The sequence below is a fragment of the Pantherophis guttatus genome, chromosome 5 (assembly GCF_059756535.1).
Source record: "Pantherophis guttatus breed Tessera chromosome 5, ASM5975653v1, whole genome shotgun sequence".
NCBI classification, from domain to species: Eukaryota; Metazoa; Chordata; class Lepidosauria; order Squamata; family Colubridae; genus Pantherophis; species Pantherophis guttatus.
This window is the reverse complement of record NC_142067.1, coordinates 13,731,747-13,756,226: the sequence shown is the minus strand read 5'-3', so window position 1 is coordinate 13,756,226 and position 24,480 is coordinate 13,731,747. Positions and strand designations below refer to the sequence as shown.

Below are 24,480 nucleotides of genomic sequence, written 5' to 3'. Positions count from 1 at the left end.
CACAGAGACAAGCAAAATGCATACACTATACCCCCACTACGAACAAAATTATGGACAAACACACATTTCACGCACACACACAACAACCTCTGGAAAATGCACACCAGAGTGTAAATTAATTAACAAATCCACATATTTTTCAAACGTATGGATGGATGGTGCTCATTCTACAAGGATGCTTTCTAATATATCTTTTAATTTATCCACTCCGACATGTTCTCTACCATCACCATGTGGTTGCCATGCACCAAATTCACAAAAACCGCACACACACACAAACACAAATAACAAGTCAACTGGAGCAGCGTGGATGTATATTACTTAAGAAAGTTATCTGTGGGACAGGACATGCCACTTTTCACCCGTTTTTGATTTGATCATATACACACACATTACATCAAATAATGACTAGCCCCAGTAAGTCTTCACTGATTCATTCATTCCTGATTCATTCCTTTCATGAGTTCAACTTCAACTTTAATCTGAAATATCTCTCAATGGATCCAGTTCTGGTTCTTTTTGACGACGCTTGTCAAACAACTAAGTTATGTCATTCCACTTTTAGCGCATAGTTGAAGTGCAGCTACTGCTAATTAGCAAATTCTGTCTTACCAGCATATATGGGAGCTCATACACATACAACCTGAGAATCCTGAATTTCAGGTGTGAGCACCCTTTGAACAGCTGAGGTAAATTCTAGTCCATGAAAAACTGAAATATCCACAAGATAGAAGAAAAAAAAAACTGATTTTTTTATTTTACTGCCCTCTGGTAATTATCTGCAATTTTCATAGCCAGGCTTCTAAACAACAGGACACAAACTACTGGAGAGATAAGGGCAATAATGCAAAGGGAGTAGGCCTGCCCCATATTTATTTATTTCCCGCCTTTATTATTTTTATAAATAACTCAAGGCAGCAAGCATACAGTGTCCAACACACCTTCCTCCTTCTACTTTCCTCACAACAACAATCCTGTGAGGTTTGTTGGGCTGAGAGAGAGTGACTATCCCAAAGTCACCCAGCTGGTTTTCATGGCTAAGCTGGGACTTGAACTCACAGTCTCTTTTTTCCTAGCCTGGTGCTTTAGCCGCTAGACCAAGGGTCCCCAAACTTGGCAGCTTTAAGACTATAAGACCATAGCTGGCTGGAGAATTCTGGGAGTTGAAGTCCACAAGTCTTAAAGCTGCCAAGTTTGAAGACCTCTGCACTAGACTAAACTGGGGATTTTTTTCCTGGCTAAGAAGGGAATTTTGGAAAGGCTGTGGCTGTTTTTCCCCTGCTTCAGAACGGTGCCAATTTTCAACAGTAGCTATAATAGGGAGCTTTGGGGATGCCATATAGCGGCTCTTCCCCTGTTAGGTTATATTAAAACAAACCAAAACCAGAAATAATGCATGAGTTTCTTGCTTTATAAAGTTCACCTTCAATCTTATCATTCACTCCACAGCTTTCCTTCATTTTAATTTGGTGTTTTAACCTCAAAACTCTGTGAGATGAAGTTCACACAACTTAGAATTCCTGAGGCTGAGAAACACTGCTTTAAGAAACTTCACTCAAGTGTTTTTCTAGAATAGAATAGAATTTTTTATTGGCCAAGCGTGATTGGACACACAAGGAATTTGTCTTGGTGCATACGCTCTCAGAGTATATGAAAGAAAAGATACATTCGTCAAGAATCATAAGGTACAACACTTAATGATAGTCATAGGGAAACAGTCAATATAAATCTTAAGGATACTAGCAACAAGGTTACACTCATACAGTCATAAGTGGGAGAAGATGGGTGATAAGAAAGATAAAAAGATTAATAGTAATGCAGACTTAGTAACTAGTTTGACAGTGTTGAGGGAATTATTTGTTTAGCAGAGTGATGGCGTTCGGGGAAAAACTGTTCTTGTGTCTAGTTGTTCTGGTGTGCAGTGCTCTATAGTGTCGTTTTGAGGGTAGGAGTTGAAACAATTTATGTCCAGGATGTGAGGGGTGTGTAAATATTTTCACAGCCCTCTTTTTGACTTGTGCATTATACAGGTCCTCAATGAAGGCAGATTGGTAGTAATTGTTTTTTCTGCAGTTCTAATTATCCTCTGAAGTGTTTTTCTACAACAAAGGTACTCCTAAAGGAATTGAATCTAAAGCTTGGCCTAGTATTTTTAATGTTATATTTTATAAATCGACATAAAAGACATATAGAGATTTAACAGTTAGATCATCTCTCAGTTAACAAATTAGAACTTTTATTTAGCATAAAAATTAAAACTGCTATATCAGTAATGTTTTGCTTAGCTTTTATCTCAAGGTGACTTCGTAGAAAACTTTTAGCATTCCTGTACCTGTATAATCTTCAGGTATAACATTTGCACATGTCAGATAAACTCAGCAACACATGTGTGCAAAGAAAGGAAACAAAATATTAAAGCTACAATCTTGCCTTTGACGTAAGAAATAATCCATTTACACATAAAATGTAACAAACACACAGAGGCATTCTACCAATTAGAAAACATCTTTTATATGCTCAACACTATCACCAAAAAAAAAAAAAAACCCGACACCTGGACCACTTAAAACATTTGGTATCTGCTTAGCAAAGCTGGAAGGATTTGTTGATATCACAATTTTTCTTATCCTTTGGAGATTCAAAACCGATTGCTCAGAATGGCATTCAATGACCATTTATGGGAAGAATGTCTTAAGTTTCCAGATACCTATTGCCAAAATTTATCAAGAAACTACCATAGACCACATATAAAAATTCAAAAATCAATGATTTATGAACAGCAACTGTAACATATTTAAAAACCATTGGTCTTCCAATTCTTATCATATTAGGGCAGTATTTCATAACCTTGACCCCTTTAAGATCAGGGATGGTATTCAGCAGGTTCTGACAGGTTCTGGAGAACTGGTAGCAGAAATTTTGAGTAGTTCAGAGAACCAGCAAATACCACCTCTGGCTGGCCCCAGAGTGGGGTGGGAATGGAAATTTTGCAATATCCTTCCCCCAGGAGTGGGGAGGGAATAGGGATTTTGCAGTATCCTTCCCCTGGAGTGGGGTAGGAATGGAGATTTTACAGCATCCTTCCCCTGCCATGCCCACCAAGCCACTCCCACTAAGCCACACCACGCCCACCAAGCCACTCCCACAGAACCTGTAGTAAAAAAAAATTGAATTCCACCACTGTTTAAGATGTGTGGACTTCAACACCCAGGATTCCTCAGCTAGGATGACTGGCTGGGGAATTCTGCAAGTTGAAGTCCATAGCTCTTCAAGCGGCTCAAGGTTGAGGAACACCACATTAGGAAATGATCCCAAAATAAAATAAACCAAAGGGCAATTTACATTATGGTCATTGAACAGGCTGTGGAGCAGATGGGAACTCTGTATGGCCCTGAAGGAAGAACTTAAGCCACTAGTGATAGCACGAGGGCTGACAGGAATCAGTATCCCCATAGGCCCATCTCTTCCGCCATTCCAGCCTGCCCTGCTTTATTATTAAAATATATTTTGTCTGTCTGTCTGTCTGTCTGTCTGTCTGTCTGTTACTGTGAAATTGCCCTCTTCCAGAATAAAAAGCTCTTCTCTAGAAACATTTTGATTTACAGCCATGCCTCTGGAATTCTTTACATGATTAGAAAATAAGAGGTCAGGTATTCTGTGAGATTGCCCCAAGCAGTTGCAAATGTGCTACAGAACCTCAAAAGATTGCCAACTCCAACTTTCAGCATTCTAGACTCTATAGCAGGGATGTCAAACTCAAGGCCCATGGGGTGCTTAGATCTCGCCCGCAAGTGCCGCCCTGGAAACAGTGAAGGACCAGCCTGTGGTGCCTCTGCCAGCGAAAATGGAGCTTGTGGCCCTCCTGAGCTCCGTTTTCACTAGCAGAGGGTTGCAGGAAGCCGTCACAGCCGGAAACAGAGCTGGCAGAGCGCTTGGGCCACCACAGGCGCCAACATGAGTGATGTCAAGCTGGCCACGCCCACCCCAGCCACGTCCACCCCAGTCTCCCCCCCCCCGAGGTCAAACACAACCCTGATGCGGCCCTCAATGAAATCAAGTTTGACACCCCTGCTCTATAGGAAGCTAGAGAAGAAGAAAGCTAGATCCTACACTGAAGAGCATCACAGTTAAAATTAACGTCCTAGGATGGAGGCCGTCAACTAACGTCACACCTGATAAATTTCTACATTTAAACAACTGAAAATGAGGGCTAGCGAGATGTGTTTATGCCTTAGCCTGATGAGATTTTCCTGGCAGTATGTTCCAGTTTGGGCATTTCAGATGGTTTACAAAATCCCCATAAGTGAGGTTGTACAGAAGGTGTTGGAAAGGTGTTTTGAGGTCTGGTAAAGTGCCAGCTCCCAAAATACCTCTCCAAAATAATCAGTGCCTGTCTTAAATAAAGCTGAAGCTCACCAGACTCAAGCAATATTCCAGTGTATATGCAGTACTAGCTTAATTACAGAACTGCATGTAGCTATCTGTAAATACAGTAAAATATGCAGCCGAGTTTCTTTATTTTGGACTGTTGACCTCACTGAAAGTACAGTAAGCCTAGAACTGACTCCTTCCTTTTCCTGAGCAGAATTTTAGATAATGAAGGCAAGCTGACTGACTCCATTTCTGGATTTTAGTGAGACTCCTTCACTGTTATCTGCTTATTCTGGCATCTGACTTTCCGCTTGTCCATCACTATGAAAACAGATCTCTTATCTTTCCTTCAACCATCCCTGCACTGGATCTCAGATTCAACCAGCCTTGAAAATAGCCAATAGCTTACATCTTTTCGTATAACTAAGTTACAGTCAATTTTTGAATTCCATGTCATTTCATGCCACTGAATTCCATTCAGGTTTTACACCTTTCATTTAAAATTACATACAATTAAGCAAAATGCCTGAGTGAATACTTTGCTCTATTCAGATGGGTTGAATGACTGATTATGAGTTTGAAGATCCCTTTGACGTTAATTAAAGTAAACAGGTCTGCTTAAGAAATCATCCAATAATGTAAGAGGTACCAGTAAGTTATGTCCATGCCATTTTCATTTGTTTTATTATTTACAAGAATACATACCGTGTTTCCCCGAAAATAAGACCCTGACTTATATTTTTTGAACCCTGAAATAAGTGCTTGGCCTTATTGCCATGTGCTCAAAAACCCGATTGGGTTTATTAGCAGGGGATGTCTTATTTTGGGGAAAACAGGGTAAATCAAATGCAAAATTTCTGCTCTATCGACAATGGAATGGAATAAAGCAATGTTTCTCAACCTTGGCCATTTTAAGATGCATGGACTTCAACTCCCAAAATTCCCCAGCCAGCAGCTTCCCAGGGTAATTCTGGGAGTTGAAGTCCTCCCATCTTAAAGTGGCTAAGCTTGAAAAACACTGGAATAAAGAATGGTGGATGCCATTTAATTGTGTTTGTATTTCACTGCAAATTGGGATTCTGGTGGGAAAAGTGGAGGACTAGCAATGCTTTTGTCTGCATCCATAAATCTTGCTCCCATGCAATCACAACTAGGTAATTTTGCATAATTGCAAATGATGTGTCATTATATGAAGCAAAGTGAACATGGACAAAGAGAAAGAAAATCTGAAAGTTGGCTGAGGATGAACGGAAGAAGATAACAACCAAGCTACAAATCCCTCTTCAAAGTTTTTCATGTGACCACAGTTACTAATATTATCAAGAAATTTAATCTCCATAGGACTGTAGACAACCTGCCTGGGTGAGCCACAAGAGGAAAACTAACCCCACATAGGACAGAAGAAGAGTTGAAATGGTGGGGGGGAAACCCAAGGAAAACTTTCAAAAGAAAAACAAAAACAAAGGAAGTTTAGTTGCCTCCTGAAAAAGCACCTTTGAGACAACCATGACCTGGATGACTGAGAATCTCTACAGACTTTTAGCTATTTTAGGATGAACACCCTTTGAATGGTGTGGGAGTAGGAATGGATTTCCAGAGTGAAAAATTGCAGACTACAGGAACCAGGAGCATTACTCAGGTGACCCTGAGGACACAGACAAACCTCCAAGTGCTTCAACCACCCTCTAAAAAGGATGCAAATGACTAGCTCTCTGCAAGGAGTATAAATCCTTCCATTCCCCACCTTTCTGTCAGAGCTGTAGAAGCTTCTTGGATGAGAAGTGAAACGTCTTCAAAAGAAAAAACAAGAAGTTGCCTCCTGAAAAAGCACCTTTGGGCCCAGGAAAACTTCAAATCAAATCCTGTCTGACTTCTAAGATCAAAGTACAACAATTTGCACTATCTGCCACTGACAAAGGCCTCCACAGTAAAAGATTCAGGAAGATGCTGCTTCTGAAAGTCAGACACAAAGAAAAGCCAGACTGGAATTTGCCAAAGTGCACGTTGACAAACCACAGTCTATTCTGGAAGACAATGAAACAAAACGAGACCCTCTTTGATAAATTAGAGCAGTTCTCATATTCACTGAAGGAAACAAATGATGTTTTTAAAGAACAGAACGCTATCACTGCTGTGAAACACGGAAGAGGTTCCATAATGTTATGGGTTGCTTTGCTGCCTCCTGCACTGGGTGCCTTGAATCTGTTGCAAGCACAATAAAACCAGATTATCAAGGCATTCTGGAACAGAACCTAATGTCTCAGTCAACAGGATAGTGATTCAAAATATGCAGTACATCTTCTACGAGAACCCAAGAATGGTTGAAAGCAAATCATTTCTGCTTTTGTTCTAAAGAGGTCTGCGATAAGTCCTGACTTGAATCCAATAAAACATCTACAGAAAAAGCTGACAGTCACAGTCGGGAGAAGGAAAGCATCTAAGATAGGGGTATCAAAATGGCGGCCCACGGGCCGAATGCATCACATGCAGGCCACACCCACCCCAGCTCCACGAAGGGGGGAAACATCGCAAAACGCCACGTGACAGCAACATGATATTGTGAGTTTGATACCCATGATCTAAGACCCATGCACGCGCTCACATTTTTGGTGCTGAGGCAAAGCGGTTGTTAAATTGTGTGAAGCTCCCTCTGCCTCCCACCTTCTCTCTTTTTGGAGGGAGGCAAGCATACAAAGGCTACGTCTGCAGCTATCAACTCTTTTTATTTTCTACCAGAGGCCCAAAGGTCTTTTTGTAAATAAAAAGGATGCTAGAAGATACTTGAAATTATTATTTTTTTAAAATCAGAGTCAGGTGGGGGCAGGGCATCTGGCAGACACCAAGTGGGAGGAGGCGTCTGAACAAATACTTCCTACTAGCCCAAAAGGCATTTTCAGCAGCGTAACCAGAGGCTTTAGTATTCAGGTTCCCTGCAATATAGAGCATTTATTTAGATTTAAGTCAATAGAGCTTAACTTCTATAGTAAACAGATCGAATTCCTGGCATGGAAAAGTTAATGAGAAAGATACCTAATTGAAACTCTGAAGGGTGGCTTACCAGTGAGTAAGCTAATTCTACATTACATGGGTCAGTGACTTGGGAGCAGGCTTATATACAATATAGCAGTCAATTAATGCACTGGGTTACTCAAGAAATACAATAGTTTGGGCACATGGAAACACACGCTTATATCATTGCTTTGAAAAGGGGGCCCTTCTCTGGATACTTGAAATCAGGGAGTTACATCCAGCTAAGTCAGTTGCATCATTTATGGCTCACAGGAATCGGTGGAAATTAACTGGAACTAGTAGTTTGAATTCAAGCCCTTTATTTAAATAGTTGTAATTTAATTCTGTGAACTGCAAGGAGATCAAATCAGGCAATCCTAAAGAAAATCAAAACCCTGACTGGGTCTGCTTTCCCTTTGGAACACCAGAAACTGAAGCTGAAACCTTGGCCACCTAATGAGAAGAGAGGATTCATTAGGAAAAACCCGCGACGTTGGGAAAGATGGAGGGCGAAAGGAGAAGGGGATGGCAGAGGATGAGATGGTTAGAAGGTATCATCGATGCAATGAGCATGAATTTGGGCAAGCTTGAGAGACGGTGGAGGACAGGGGGACCTGCATTGCAATGGGCCATGAGGTCCCAAAGAGCCAGACACAATTTAACAACTAAACAACAAGTGTTTTTTTTCCTCCGGTGGGACCGGTCTATCACAGCAACCTGGTCTACCCAATTATGGGACGGAGCATACTGCTTCCATTTTTGCCTTTCAGCCCCAATCAAGGGGCCTTTGCAGGCAGTCGTGACAAACTATTTTTGTGTTAAATTTTGGGTTTTTTACCTACAAAGAAATAGGGAGACTAGTATAGATCTATTTCAAGCTATTTAGCTCTCATCAGTTAGCCCAGGGGTGTCAAACGCAAGCCTGGAGGCCAGATCCGGCCGGGGTGGGGTGCTTTCTGGCCCACAGGCCTGCCCTGGAAACAGCAAAGAACAGGCTCGCAGTGCCTCTGTCAGCGAAAACGGGCCTCGGGAGGGCCACGTGCTGGCCGCCCGGGCTCCTTTTTTGGCCGTGACAGCCTCCTCCAGCCCTCTGCCAATGAAAATGGAGCTTGGGGAGGCAGCACGCGACCCGCCTGGTCTCAGTTTTCAGCCATGACAGCCTCCTGCAGCCCTTTGTCAGTGAAAATGGAGCCCAGGTGAGCCGCACACAGGTTATGATAATGGCAGCATCCGCGTGGTTGCTGCACATATCTTAAAGCTGTTAAGTTTGAAAAACACTGTACTAAAGTACAAGTCAAATAACTGCTAAAAACACACTTCTTCAAGAAAAGACACAACTAAACACGTACACGTCCCCATAAAGCACGACTTAACAGGTACAAATGTCTATTTAATCACACAGCTAGTCTTTGACATACAATCACAATTGAGACCAGAATCTCGGTCATTGAGCAAATCAGTTGTCATAGGACTTTTTCCCATCAACAATCACAATTCTGGCACTTCCTGTTGCAGTCGTTAAGTGGACAGTCACTGGTAGGGAGCATAGAGTGACTCAGAAGGTGAAGGAGGCCCTGGGAAGCCTGATGCAGGTCGTGCATGAGTTGGGGGTGGGGTGCTGTGGACAAGTCTCTCTGCTACAGAGCCAAAAATCCTCCATGGCTGAAAATCCTGCTCAGATTTCGGCATAGGCTTTTTTCAGTCAACCTCCAGAGACTAAATGGAAGTCTTCTTTGCAGATGGCGACAACTTGCAACATTCCCTGATGGCTTCCCCACTGACTTTCTGAGGAAGCAGGCAGGAAAGGCCAATGGTGATAATATGATCTCAGGGCATGTGGCAACCGGTCATAAGTACAAATGGGTTTCCATATTCCCAGATCACAGTCACGTGACCACAGGAGTGCTACAGTGATCTGTAATTTGAAACATAGGTCATAAGGCCCCGTTTCAAACAACCATTGAATGTATGATTGTAAGTCCAGGATTTCCTGTACAATCACCTCGGCAACAATCTGCAGTTTCCCTGACTTCTTTCAACATACCAGAGGTGGGTTTCAGCAGGTTCTGACCAGTTCTGGAGAACCGGTAGCGGAAATTTTGAATAGTTCGGAGAACCAGTAAATACCATCTTTAACCGGCCCCGGCCCCATCTATTCTCTGCCTCCCGAGCCCCAGCTGATCGGGAGGAAATGGGGATTTTGCAGTAACCTTCCCCTGGAGTGGGGAGAGAATGGAAATTTTACAGTATCCTTCCCCTGCCATGCCCACCAAGCCATGCCACGCCCACCAAGCCACACCCATAGAACCGGTAGTAAAAAAAATTGAAACCCACCACTGCAACAAACATACATACATGCATACATACACACATACATAGATACATACATTAAAAGAGTACTGAAGAGAATAAAAAAAGTGGTAACTGAGGAAGACGAGCAGGCAGAGCTGGAAGGTGGAGTTAAGTATGTCATCAATTTATAGTCTTTGCATTCTCACAAGAGACGGAAGTCCAGCCCCTCCCCCACCCTTGAATACTGCAGATTCTTATCTATGCCAATTTAGTGCTGACCTACATGGTTGACTAGATTTTTGGGTACAGGCTGTGGTAATAAATCTTAAACTCAACAAATGACCCTGGTTCTTTGCATCAGCTAGTTTTTTTCCCCCATCATCTTTTGACAATAAATTAAGCTCATCTATACTTTACTGGCCAAATACATTCTGAAGAATATGTAAAACCCTATTTTTCAAGAGAGAGAAACCTTGGTTACTAAATTCTACTGTATTTTGTATTTCATTTTGTCCATCCATAAGCCCATCTAAGCAAAGGAGGAAAAAATAATATAAATCATTTTAAAACTGGCTCAAAACAAGCTCCTTGTTCATCCATCCTCTTGATCTTGATAGGATCACATTCAAGAGACAATTGAATAGAGTCACACAAGAACTACGGTTATCTAAAAAGCTATTTTTCCCTATCATGATCCCACTTCCTGAAAATCTCATATTTTTTTTAAAGTACAAAATGTGCAAATCCTTAGTTGAAAAGCCACCCTGAAATTACTGTGTAAGACTTTGCTCTCAAACTCAGTTGGATAGGGTATAAAAACTGGACAAACCTGAAGGAGAGTATTTGAAAAACTCCTACTCAAGAAAAACAAAATATATAATAACAAAATACTATTTGCCACTAGCACATTGAATCTGGTTCTGTGAAGCTCTCCCTAAATGCCTTCGGGGAAAAATTCACCTTAGATTCAAATTGCAACTATATAATTAGAATGAAGACTTCGTTTCAATCCCAAAGATCAGCTTTAGGACTGTATGGGATAACATTTATAAGGAAGCCTCTATTAGAGGACCAACTGAATTCTGTTCATTAACTAATAAGGATGTTTAGCCTTCATCATTTTCAAAAGAAGAGTAGCACACTTTAGAACAGGGCTGTCAAACTCAAGGCCTGCGGGGTGCTTAGATCTGGCCCGTGGGGCCGACCTGGAAACAGCAAAGGACTGGCCCACAGTGCGTCTGCCACCAAAAACAGAGCTTGGGAGGGCCGCCTCCTTTTTGCTGGCAGAGAGTTGCAGGAGGCCGTCGCAGCTGAAAACGGAGCTCAGGAGCCCGCTTTCGCTGGCAGAGCGCTCGGGCCACCACAAGCGCCCTTGACACAAGTGACATTGAACTGGCCACGCCCCCCCCAAGGTCAAACACAACCCTGATGCGGCCCTCAATGAAATCGAGTTTGACACCTCTGCTTTAGAAGAAAATGTGACACACTTTAGAAATTACATTTCCTACATATATTTTTCTTTTCTTGTTCAGCGGCTTTCAGAAAAAGCCATCATCATTATCTGAATGTTCGGTTTGTTTTCTATTCCACTTTTATTATTTTTATAAACAATCCAAAGGTGGCAAACTTATCTAATATGCCTTCCTCCTCCTATTTTCTCCACAATAACAATCCTGTGATGCAAGTTGGGCTGATAGTGACTGGCCCAAGGTCACTCAGCTGGCTAAGATAGGTAGGCAGATCCTTTAAGAGCAGCACAAGACACTAAAATTTCCAGCATGAGAAATATAATATTGGGGATAAAAACCCTTAGGGATGTCCACCTGCATATCATAAATCTAATCAAGTACTAGAAGCTTCTCCAAATAAACATTAAGCTACGTTTTTACTCCATCATAACCTCATACAGTTTTGAAAACCAACAGATAGCACAGGCTTTAGGAAAAAATAAAAATAAAACTAGGGCTAGAACTGTATGCATAGTTAAAAAGGATTAAGTACCACTAAATTCAGGAGATTTACCATCGCAGGATTTACCTACAGCATCATGCTTTACAGTTGCAGGAGAATGCCATGTTAGTGTCTCAAATAGTCATTCATTGTAGCTCACAAAAGATTATGGCTTTTAATAAAATATGGTATGTTAGTCTACAAAGATATTACTAGTTTTCTTCTGATTATTTCCTGTAAAGTTGGTCACTGGAGAGCAATCTATGCCTGATATATATACCCTGCTTCCCCCCAATAAGACATCCCCTGATAATGAGCCAAATCAGGCTTTTGAGCACATGGCAATAAGGCCAAGCGCTTATTTCAGGGTTCAAAAAAATATAAGACAGGGTCTTATTTTCAGGAAAACATGGTATATTGAGAGAGAAATATATATACCATGTGTGTGCGTGTATATACACACACATACACACACACACACAAGCACAGATATATATATATATATATATTATGCCACACACACATATACAGACACATTTAGAAAATAATGCCAGCGCTGTCCGACGTCTCCATGGTCATGTGACCTGCATGACTCAACGCCAAAGGCGCATGGAATGTTACCTTCCCACCAAAGGTGGTCCCTATTTTTCTACTTGCATTTTTTACGTGCTTTCAGTTCGAAAGGTTGGCAGAAGCTGGGACAAGTCACGGGAGCTCACCCTGTTACGCAGCACTAGGGTTTCAGACCACTGAATTGCCGACCTTTCGATCGACAAGCTCAGCGTCTTAGCCACTGAGCCACCACACCCCTTACTTAAAAATCCCTTACTCTAAAGCAAATTCCTGGACCATATTGTTGGGATCTATGCCCAACCTTTCTCTCCTTCCTTGCCAAGCCTTTTTCCATCAGCAAATGCACAACAAAATTAGGGGGTCAGGTATTGAGTTTTATTTTTTATTGCGACGCTAGCCTTCTTCGAACTGTTGGATGGTAGCACACTTCTCCATAATTCTTGCTTCTTTCTTTGGCCAGAGTGTGACCTCTACATTGTTCTTAGGGACAAGCCTTTTCATCAATGTGCAATTATTTCATTTTGAGATATTCTTCCAAAGCTATTTCTTTGCCTAGCATTTCTTTCATGGTCCATGGAGGGATCCACAAAAGCCCCAATACAGGTAGTCCTCAACTTACAACAGTTCATTGTTCAAAGGTACAACGGCACTGAAAAAATGTGACTTATGGACCATTTTTCACAGTCACGGCCTTTGCAGCATCCCCATGGTCATGCTATTCAGATGCTTGGCAACCGGTTCATATTTACGACCGTTTGCTATGTCCCAAGGTCATGCGATGCCCCTTTTACGACCTCCCGATAAGCAAAGTCAGGAGGGGGGGGAGCCAAATTCACTTAACAACCAGGTTACTAACTTATCAACCAGAGTGATTCACTTAACGACTGCAGCAAGAAAGGTTGTAAATGGGTGAAAATCCACTTAACCAATGTTTCACTGAGCAACACAAAAATCTGTGGTCGTAAGTGTAAGACTACTTAGAGAAGCTCACTGGAAAGCAAGGAAAAGCAAGGGATCCTGCTCGCTGTTGTCCGGATCAGTGGAAAGGGGGTGGGTGGGGGGAAGAGAACAGGGGTGAAATTCAGCAGGTTCTGACAGGTTCTGGAGAACTGATAGCGGAAATTTTGAGTAGTTTGGAGAACCGGCAAATACCACCTCTGGCTGGCCCCCGAGTGGGGTGGGAATGGAGATTTTGCAATATCCTTCCCCCAGGAGTGGGATGGGAGTGAGGATTTTGCAGTATCCTTCCCCAGGAGTGGGGAGGGAATGGGGATTTTGCAATATCCTTCCCCCAGGAGTGGGGATTTTGCAGTATCCTTCCCCTGCCACGCCCACCAAGCCACGCCCACAGAACCAGTAATAAAAAAAATTGGATTTCACCACTGGAAGAGAACCCCTTCTACCCTTCGCCAGAATAGATCCCGGGATCAACGGACCGACTGGGCTACGGGGAAGAGGGCTACGATGAGGAGGCTAGGCGGGGTGGAGAATCCTAAACCAAGCGTGGAAGGTGGGACCTTTCCTCACCCCACCCCACCCCCTTTCATCACCGCAACCGCGAGGCTTCTTTCCAAACTCCCAAAACAAGCGCAAGGCACTCTTTATCATCGCTTCCCCCCCACCCAATTTCTCAGTGGAGGAGGGGCGGATTGACAGAGCGAACCGGGAGCCCATTTCCATTTATCAACACCCGCCCCCACCCCCAAATTTCCCAGGGGTGGTGGTGGTGGTGGAGCGAACCCGGGAGCCCAGTTCCATTTCGTCAGCCTCTCCCCACCCCCACGTCCCCATCGTTCCCAGCCAGTTCGGAACCATCCATCCCAAGCTCCACTTCCATTTAGCAAGCCTTCCATTTCCCCCCTATACACACACACACACCGACCGACACCCCCCACTCCCCATCGTTCCCAGCCAGTTCTGGTCAGAACCATCCATCCCGATGCCCACTTCCATTTAGCCAGCCTCTCCCCCCACCCCTCCCGTCCCCATCGTTCCCAGCCAGTTCGGAACCATCCATCCCGATGCCCACTTCCATTTAGCCAGCCTCTCCCCCCACCCCTCCCGTCCCCATCGTTCCCAGCCAGTTCTGGTCAGAACCATCCATCCCGATGCCCACTTCCATTTAGCCAGCCTCTCCCCCCACCCCTCCCGTCCCCATCGTTCCCAGCCAGTTCGGAACCATCCATCCCGATGCCCACTTCCATTTAGCCAGCCTCTCCCCCCACCCCTCCCGTCCCCATCGTTCCCAGCCAGTTCGGAACCATCCATCCCGATGCCCACTTCCATTTAGCCAGCCTCTCCCCCCACGCCTCCCGTCCCCATCGTTCCCAGCCAGTTCTGGTCAGAACCATCCATCCCGATGCCCACTTCCATTTAGCCAGCCTCTCCCCCCACCCCTCCCGTCCCCATCGTTCCCAGCCAGTTCGGAACCATCCATCCCGATGCCCACTTCCATTTAGCCAGCCTCTCCCCCCACCCCTCCCGTCCCCATCGTTCCCAGCCAGTTCTGGTCAGAACCATCCATCCCGATGCCCACTTCCATTTAGCCAGCCTCTCCCCCCACCCCTCCCGTCCCCATCGTTCCCAGCCAGTTCGGAACCATCCATCCCAAGCTCCACTTCCATTTAGCAAGCCTTCCATCCCCCACCGACACCCCTCCCCCTCCCCGTCCCATCGTCCCCAGCCAGTTCTGGTCGGAACCATCCATCCCGATCTCCATTTCCATTTAGGAAGCCTCTCCCCACCCCCGTCCCCATCGTTCCCATCCACCCCAAGCTCCAGTTCCATCGAGCAAGCCTTCCACACGCACACCCCACCGACCGAACGCCCCCACCCAGCCACCCATCGTTCCCAGCCAGTTCTGGTCGGAACCATCCATCCCGATCCCCAGTTCCGTTTAGCAAGCCTTCCATTCACCCCCACCCCCACCCCCCCGGCCCCATCGTTCCCAGCCAGTTCTGGTCGGAATCATCCATCCCGATCTCGCCCACCCGTCTTCCCAACCCCAAGCACTCCGGCCAAAATGGGGGAAAGCTTAAAGGCAGGCAGGCAGGCAGGCGTAGGGAAGGCTTCTGCTGGGGGGGCTAAGGGCTCAAGCGTGTGCAGCTTTGACAGGCTGAAGCGGGTTTCCCTGCGGGTTTTTTTTCCCCTTCCTTTCTTTTTTTGGCATCCCGCGAAGCGAAAAGGAGAGAGAGAGAGAGAGAGGGAGGGAGGGTACCCGGGTAAAGGAAGGGGGGAGGGCGAAGAGCAAACCCGCACCGCGCTTCCCACGCCGGAATGCTCGGAATGCCGGAGCATATTTTTTTTTCCAATTTATTATTTTTTCCAATTTATTATTTATTTTTTTTTACCTACGGCTGCCCAAATCATAGCAAACGTCTCTGGGTCCTAATGGTGGCCCACATGTATCCGCCGCGGCGAAGCGGAGAAAATCCCCGGGATTATAGGAGTTAGCCGAGGAGGGAGCCGTCCCCGATTGAAAACGAAGCTTGGCTGGGCTGGCTTCCCCTTTTTCCTCGGACGCGGCGAAAGGGGTCTGGGCTCGGCGACGTAATTCGAGCCGCCCACCCGCCCACGCGAGCGCGCGCGCGGGGGGCTCGGAGGAAAGAAGCAGCGGCGGCGGCAGCGGCAATGGCACCTCCGCCCCCGAGGCGCCGTGGCCAGGTCCTAGCGCTCGAGAGGCTCCGTTCCGCAGGCCGGACGCGCGTCGGACTCGCCAAAGCCGCTTTTTTTTTTTTTTCGGACGTTTTTCTCTCCGGGACGAGAGAGAGAGAAAAAAAGCGCAGGCAGGGCGGAGCCCGGGGAGGCCGCCGAGCGGAGAAGCCCTCTGGGTGTCTTAGGCGGGGCTGCGCCCACCTTGCGAGGCTTGTGGGGCGGGGAAGGTGGTTATTATCTTCCCTCGAGGGTAACTAGCCCCATAACCTAGGTTGCCCTCCGGACTTCAGCTCCCATCAGCCTCTGCCAAAGGCTGAGCAGCCAATGGCAGGAGATGGTTGGTTGGTTGGCTGGCATTCCAAACCTCTCCTGAGGCAACTTTCCTAGCTAGGCCTGCTGGAAACTTCTACTTCAAAAGAAAAAGGGGGGGAAAATAAATAAAAATAAAAAGGGTGAGGGGAATGGAGATGAAGGCGGCCATCTGGTTGAACAGGATGCCAGGGGATTTTCTCTTTTAGGGCTCTTCCACCCTGCCGCCTTAAACGTTGCTCGTCCCAAAGGTTGCTTTTTTACATATTTTTGTTTCAAGAGGCAACTGGACTTTCTGGGGTTTTTTTTTTTCCTCTGGAGATGTTTCGCTTCTCATCCAAGAAGCTTCTTCGGCTCTGACTGGATTCTTTGGAGCCGAAGAAGCTTCTTGGATGAGAAGCGAAATGTCTTCAGAGAAAAAAACAGAAAGTCCAGTTGCCTCTTGAAACAAAAACAAACCAAAAAAAAAAGTGCATTTGGGACAACCATGACATGGATGACTGAGAATCTCCATAGACTTTTAGCTATCCAATTTGGGATGAATACCATTCGAATGGGGTGGGAATATAAACGGATTTCCAGAGAAAAAAAATGCAGGCTACAGGAACCAGGAACACCACTCAGGTGACCCTGAGGACACAGATAAACCTCCAAGTGGCCTCAACGACTTTCTAAAAGGATGCAAATGACCAGCTGTCTGCAAGGAGTATAAATCCTTCCATTCCCCACCATCCAGTCAGAGCTGAAGAAGCTTCTTGGATGAGAAGCGAAATGTCTTCAGAGAAAAAACCAGAAAGTCCAGTTGCCTCTTGAAAAAAAAGCACCTTTGGGATAACCATGACCTGGATGATTGAAAATCTCTCTAGATAATTAATACGGATATTAGTACGGATATTTCTCGGTTTGAAACAATTCTTTTAGGGACCGACTAGAGCGGCACTGAAAAAAAAATTACTTAACGACCATGTTTCACACTTATGACCATTGCAGCATGGCGATCAACATTAGGACGCTTGGCAGCTGACTCAGGACGGTGGGTTGCAGTGTCCCCTTTTTGCAACCTTCTGACAAACATAGTCAATGGGGGAAGCCGGATTCACTTAATGACCTTGTGACTAATTTAACAACTGCAGTGGTTCACTTAACAACTGTGGCAAGAAAGATGGTAAAATGGGGGCCAAATTCACTTAACTGTCTGCTTATGTTGGGCTCAATGGTGGTCATAAATTGGGGACCACCTATAGAACATAGAATCATAGGTCTGGAAGGGACCTTGGAGGTCTTCTAGTCCAACCTCCTGGTCAAGCAGGAGACATCCTGTCTGCATTGAGAGCCTGGGGAAAAGAGAGATAGGGTGAGGAACAATCTTTGGAATCAGTTCTCCAATCCCAGAGTGGTTTTCTGTGCTCTCCTTTCCATGCCATGTATACTGCACGAGTCAAAAAGAGGGCTGTGAAAATATTTACAGACCCCTCGCATCCTGGACATAAACTGTTTCAACTCCTACCCTCAAAACAACGCTATAGAGCACTGCACACCAGAACAACTAGACACAAGAACAGTTTTTTCCCAAACACCATCACTCTGCTAAACAAATAATTCCCTCAACACTGTCAAACTATTTACTAAGTCTGCACTACTACTAATCTTCTCATTGTTACTATCACCCATCTCCTCCCACTTATGACTGTAACTTTGTTGCTGGTATCCTTAAGATTTATATTGACTGTTTCCCTATGACTATCATTAAGTGTTGTACCTTATGATTCTTGACGAATGTATCTTTTCTTTTATGTACCCCGAGAGTGTTTGCACCAGGACAAATTCCTTGTGTGTCCAATCACACTTGGCCAATAAAGAATTCTATTCTGTTCCATTCCGTTCCGTTCCGTTCCATTCTATTCCATTCCATTCTATTCCCAATTTTACCTTCTACCTGTTGGAGAGGAGAAAAGACCCCATTTCCCCTCTTTTCTTCTGTTCCCCAGCTTCTCAAGATCATGTGAAATGCTAGTGCCTTGGTAAGACTACACTAGGATTGGAAACATCACCAGAGTTAGCACCCACAGTTCAACCCTGAGCTACAAATACTCTCTTCTATCACTAAAATAAGCAGGGTTGGATGAGATTATGGCATGGATGGAAGGTCACAAAAACCCATCATCCTGTAGACGGCATTGAGAAACTGAAGGATTTCCCCCAAATAAGACAGCATTCTTCACAAGCAAACATGAATTTGAGCTTGAATGGAGGATGAATGTCTGATATAATCTGAATAATTTAACAAGACAAAGAAAGTATCAATTGACTGATTTGCAGAAGTACAAACTAATCTAGGAAAACGATTCTCAGTAAGAAGCAAGCATGCTGAGTAACTAACGGAAGTAGAGGTAGTCCTCGATTTACAACCACTATTGAGCCCAATTTTTTGTTGCTAATCGAGACAGCTCAGTGAGTTTTGCCCCATTTTCTTGCCACAGTTGTTCAGTGAATCACTGCAGTTGTTAAATTAGTAATATGGTTGTTAAGTGAATCTGACTTTGCTTGTCAGAAAGTTGCAAAAGGTGTGACCCTGGGACACTGCAACTGTCATAAATGTGAACCAGTTGCCAAGCGTCCGAATTTTGATGACATGACCATGGGAATGCTGCAAGGATTGTAAGTGTGAACAATGGTCAAAGTTCATTTTTTTCAGTGCCATTGAAACTTTAAACGGTCACTAAATGAATGGTTGTAAGTTCAGGACTACTGTAACATGCTTCTTGGAAAAGATGGACTATGGACACAGGGAGAAAGAGAATAGGAGTATTTCTAACATTTTTAAAACCCATACTATTTTCAAAATGTTAAGATCTGAACTTTAGATATTATATTATTGTAGAAAGAAGGGTGTAATATCTTGAAGTTGGCACCTATAGTAGTAGGTTTAACAGCATTTATTCTGAAAGTTTTATAATATTTTATTGCATACAGTATAATGGCTAACTTAGACTGCTTATTGCAGTATTTGTCAACCTCAACTGGTTAAAGATGTGTGGGCTTCAACTCCCAGAATTCCCTAGCATGCTGGCTGGGGAATTCTGGGAATTGAAGTCCACACATCTTAAAGTGGTTGCAGTTGAGAAACACCAGCAGAGAGTCTTAATGGGCTGAAGCAGAATCAAAGTAACACAGATAAATAAATAAATTCTATAGGGTCAGCCTGGCCTGCTGCATCCTTAGCATGCTCTGTGATACCCCACATACATTTTTTATCCTAAGTAAAAGCTTAGTGTCAAGTTCAGAGTAAAGAATGATCTAACTGCCAGAGCCCACTGTAACAACATTGCCAAAAAGGCATTAAGATTTGTTAACCTAATCTTGCGTAGCTTCTTCTTTGGTAATAGTGTACTGCTAACTAGAGCAAATAAAACATTTGCTAGACGAATTCTCGAACACAGCTGATCTGTCTGGAACCTGCGCTGCATATCGAACATTAATACAATTGAAAGAGTCCAGAGATATTTCACGAGAAGAGTCCTCCACTCCTCTGCTCGCAACAGGATACCTTATGCCACCAGACTTGAAATTTTGGGCTTAGACAACTTAGAACTACCCCACCTTTGGTCTGACCTAAGCATAGTACATAAAATTATCTGCTACAATATCCTACATGTCAATGACTACTTCAGCTTCAACCACAACAATATACGAGCACACAATAGATACAAATTTAAGGTAAACTGCTCCAAACTCCAAACCTTAGACTATCTACTATTGACCTCACCCCATTCCTAAGAGGTCTGTAAGGGGTGTGCATAAGCGCACCAATGTGCCTACTGTCCCTGTCCCACTATCCCCATTTATTTGTATCCATTTCATGTATTCATACTCATGTTTATACTTATACGGTATCTGTTATCTTATACATGCTTGACAAAATAGATGGATGGATTGATGGATGGAAGGAAGGAAGGAAGGAAGGAAGGAAGGAAAAAGTAACTTACCACCTTTTCCATCCTATGATGCGGATTCCCAAAGACCATATCACATTTTTACAGACATAAATCCACATGCACAGCTTACGAAATACCCTACATTGCAATGCATTGATGCTTAACGTAACAAGACCGCTGGAACCCCTACAAGCAGGAAGAAGCCTCAGTGCAGGCTCTTTTCAAGAGCGGGTATAAAGTTCCCTCTGCAAGCAGCACTTAAAGCCATACCAAACCTTGCTACCAAGCAGAATCTGGTAGGCATTGAAAAGAGACCTTGTCTTCTCCTTCTAAAATTAACAGCCACAATGCAATCTTTGCCATGGGAATGAATGTATGTATTTATAACATTTCCTCCAACAGGCTTCTGCGAAGCACAGGCCCGCCGTTGGAAAAAGCTTACCCCTCCCTTAAAAATGGGAAAGAAAATTCCGCTGCACATCTGTTTTTTGTATTGGGAGGAAGAGTGCTCTGTCTTTCTTTCCTTTAATAATTTGACCTGTTTCGTTTCTGACAAAAGGATGCTGTGTGAGGCATTGGCTCTTTGGATTCATTCCAAGCCCAGATGAGGTCAGCATGGGAGAGAGAGAGAGAGAGAGAGAGAGAGAAGCCCAATTCTCACAGCTGGACATCGACCAGCAATCTGAAGAAACTATTTGGGTTGTCATTTCAATTGGAATCAAATACAATCTGATTCCTTGTTGCAACAATAGCATGTCAAAAGACCGCAATCTTACAAATGTTTACGCCTGACATAACTGCTATTTCATGTCCTTACAAGAATGTGTGCGTATTTGTATACATCCATACCAGCATGTTGGTTTCATGTTAGCTCCCTATCAATGTAAACAAGAATTAAAAAAAAAAAAACCCAGCCAAACATAAACTGCTAATTGGAGTAATCAATACTTCCACTGTCTATTATTGGGTTACGACTGCGGCAGAAGCCCTCATGGCAGTGGTGGGTTTCAAAAATGTTTACTACCGGTTCTGTGGGTGTGGCTTGGTGGGTGTGGCAGGGGAACGATACTGCAAAATCTCTATTCCCTCCTCACTCCAGGGGAAGGTTACTGCAAAATCCCCATTTCCTCCCAATCAGCTGGGACTTGGGAGGCAGAGAATAGATGAGGGCGGGGACAGTCAGAGGTGGTATTTACCAGTTCTCCGAACTACTCAAAATTTCTGCTACTGATTCTCCAGAACTGGTCACAACCTGCTGAAACCCACCTCTGCCTCATGACTATCACGTCTCACAAAATATGTTGGAATTCATGCAACTTCTGGCAAAGAGGCCAGCTCATAGAGGTCTCGTGTAATCCTGACTGGATTCTAATCCTTCCACCAGTCCATCATGCATAATTCTAAATGATGTCCTTTTGGTCAGCTGGAAAGGACAATCGTGTTGGAGAACATGATCGTAAGTACCTATCTCCAACCAATAGATGTTTAAGCACTTTGGCCGGAAGGACATAAATGGCCACTCTTTGTTTTTAGAAATGCATCGCTTTGCCTATGAAATTGGAAATGACTTCAGCCTTTTATAGCTTGGTGCTTCTTGGAATCTTGGAAGGACATTCCCCAGATTCTTACTCAAAAGATCTAACTCTACAGGGTTATGTGTTATGAACAACTTATTCCCACCGGTGCATGCAGGAAGACTCAAATCCAGGAAGCGAAGCCCCCACTGGCACATCCACAACATCTGCCCAACAACTTTAACATCAATTCCCAATGGAAAGCCGCATGAGTCGCTGAACACGTCATAGGAAGATGCATAAAAATGACCCCACAAAAGGGGTGCCAGGCTTTGAATGACCAAGTCAGCAATGGACAACCCTGAATAGGACTTGCACCTCACACACGGCATCTGCCAAGACTTTGTATCCTTTCCTCAGTGTGACTGTGAGGTCCTCTGTCAAACAGTATATCACATCGTAACCGGCTGTAAACTGAGAGCATATACCAGTCCAGCATCTGATTTTTTTTTAATATGAATGATGCTGTGGTTAGATGGCCTAGACATTGGTATTTAAAGGTAGATCTTTTTAACATTTATATTTTATTGTGTTCTTCTAATCTAGATGAAATGTTAATACATATCACTAGGCCATGTATGATATGCCATATTCTAAATCAGGGCTGTCGAACTCGATCCCATTGTTGGCGGTATTAAGAATGTGTTTGCCATTGGAGGGCCAGGATGAGCGTGGCCTGGTCATCGTGGCCGACTGGTGGCAGCCCCGCAGGACAACTCTGAGCTTGTCGCAGGCCAGATCCAGCTTGTGGACCACCAGTTTGACACGTCTGCTCTAAATCAATCAATCAATCTACAGGAATCCCTAGCCACGGCATGCAATCAGCTCAAGCTTCAAATACTATTGGGAGAAATAAGACAATGGGGCAATTCCTCACTCATCTTTTTTTGGTTGGTTGGCAGGTTGACTGGTTGGTTGGCTGGTTCATGTATTTCCATCCTAGCTTTTTTCAAAGATCTTTGAAGAGCGTACATGGGAGGGAAGGGGGTAGAGAACTCACTTTCCCCCTGAATAACAAATCTATGGACGAGATTTAATTCACAGAAAAAGAGTTTGACTAGTTGAAAGCTATACAGTGAACTCTATAACTCAGGGGTGAAATTCAAAATTTTTCCCTACTGGTTCTGTGGGCATAGCTTGGTGGGCACGACAGGGGAAGGATATTGCAAAATCCCCATTCCCTCCCCACTCCTGGGGGAAGGATATTTGCAAAATCTCCATTCCCACCCCCCCTGGGGCCAGCTAGAGGTGGTATTTGCCAGTTCTCCGAACTACTCAAAATTTCCACTACCGGTTCTCCAGAACCTTTCAGAATCTGCTGGATTTCACCCCTGCTATAACTGAATGAATACTTAAGCCTGGTGATTCTAAACAATGAATAGGAAGAGTTTATCTGTCATTGCAAGGAAACACACATAATTCAAGCAAGGAAGTCTGTAAGTATTGTGTCTGCATAGTGTTATTGTTCTGAATAAGCTAAGTTGTTGCTGTTTAACTGAAATCTTTTCCCATTTTATAAAAACCAGTGTGTTTGCTACCATAGCATATTTGCTTAAATCTATACTAAGCATTTGAAACTGGTGTTACGTCTTCGGTTCTAAAGCTGGAAACTTTGATCTATAGTGGCAAAATGTTGTGCTGTTATATTGTTATAGGTTTAAAGGTACAATAATTGTAATAGCTGTACATGTAATAAAATGAAGCAAGCAAAGTAAATCTAAGCTATTAAGTGTGTCCAACTATAACAACTTTAGTTAATCTTATTTTATGGGGAAACTTCTGCATCGGTGTTAGTGAAAATAATTACAAATTGCCAACAATTCTATATATATATAGAATTGTTATATAGAATATATATATAGGACATAAGAATATATCTTATGTCCACATATGTATGTGAATTCCCTCTGTGTGTCTCTACAGTCTGATGCTGAAAAAGTATTTATTTTTCTAGAGAGTTGGTGCAGAAGCACGTTTTGATTGAATGAATCACATGCTCTCCCAAGGAATCTAGCTTTCTTTTTCAGTACACCATCAGTAGATCTTTCTAGGCTAAGAATAAGGAATCTGGAACCTTCTAATCTCGACTATTGTTTCCAGCAGCTCCAAAACAAGAACGGCTGCAGGATTTGGGTTTGGCTAGTCTAAAGAACAGAAGAATTAGGGGTGACATGATAGCAGTATTCCAGTACTTGAGTGGCTGCCACAAAGAAGAGGGGGTCAAATTATTCTCCAAAACACCAGAGGGCAAGACAAGAAACAATGGTTGAAAGCCAATCAAAGAGAAAAGCAACCTGGAATTAAGGAGAAAGTTCCTAACAGTGAGGACAATTAACCAGTGGGACAGCTTGTCTTCAGAAATTGTGAGCCCTCCATCATTGGATGTTTTTAGGAAGAGCCTAGACAGTCACTTATCTCAAATCAATGACTTGAATGAAGGGATAGATGGGGAACTCATCAAATTTGCAGATGACACCAAGCTGGCAGGAATAGCCAATACTCCAGAAGATAAGTTTAAAATACAGAAGGATCTTGACGGACTTGAGCATTGGGCACTATCTAACAAAATGAAATTCAATGGTGAAAAAAGTAAGGTTCTAGATTTAGGCAAGAAAAGCCAAATGCACAGATACAGTATAGGTGATACCTTGCTCAATAGTAGATCTTGGAGTCCTAGTGGACAACCATTTAAATATGAGCCAGCAGTATGCTGCAGCTGCCAAAAAAGCCAACACAGTTCTAGGCTGCATAAACAGAGGGATAGAATCAAGAAGTGTTAATATCACATTATAAGGCCTGGGTAAGGCCACACT

General features: G+C 43.8%; 1 protein-coding gene across 4 annotated transcripts in view; it reads right to left on the bottom strand.

The window, feature by feature from the left end:
• The window catches only part of AMOTL1 (angiomotin like 1), a 106,862-nt gene that overhangs the window by 44,613 nt on the left and 37,769 nt on the right, over nucleotides 1–24,480 (bottom strand). The window contains exon 1 of one of the 4 annotated variants that reach the window (XM_034408761.3): nucleotides 15,546–15,946. The exons of the other annotated variants lie outside the window; for them this stretch is intronic. Coding sequence (XP_034264652.2) covers nucleotides 15,546–15,564 — 19 coding nt within the window. The 5' untranslated portion in view covers nucleotides 15,565–15,946. Of the gene's footprint in view, nucleotides 1–15,545; nucleotides 15,947–24,480 lie in introns of those variants that run through there. 4 annotated transcript variants of the gene reach the window in all.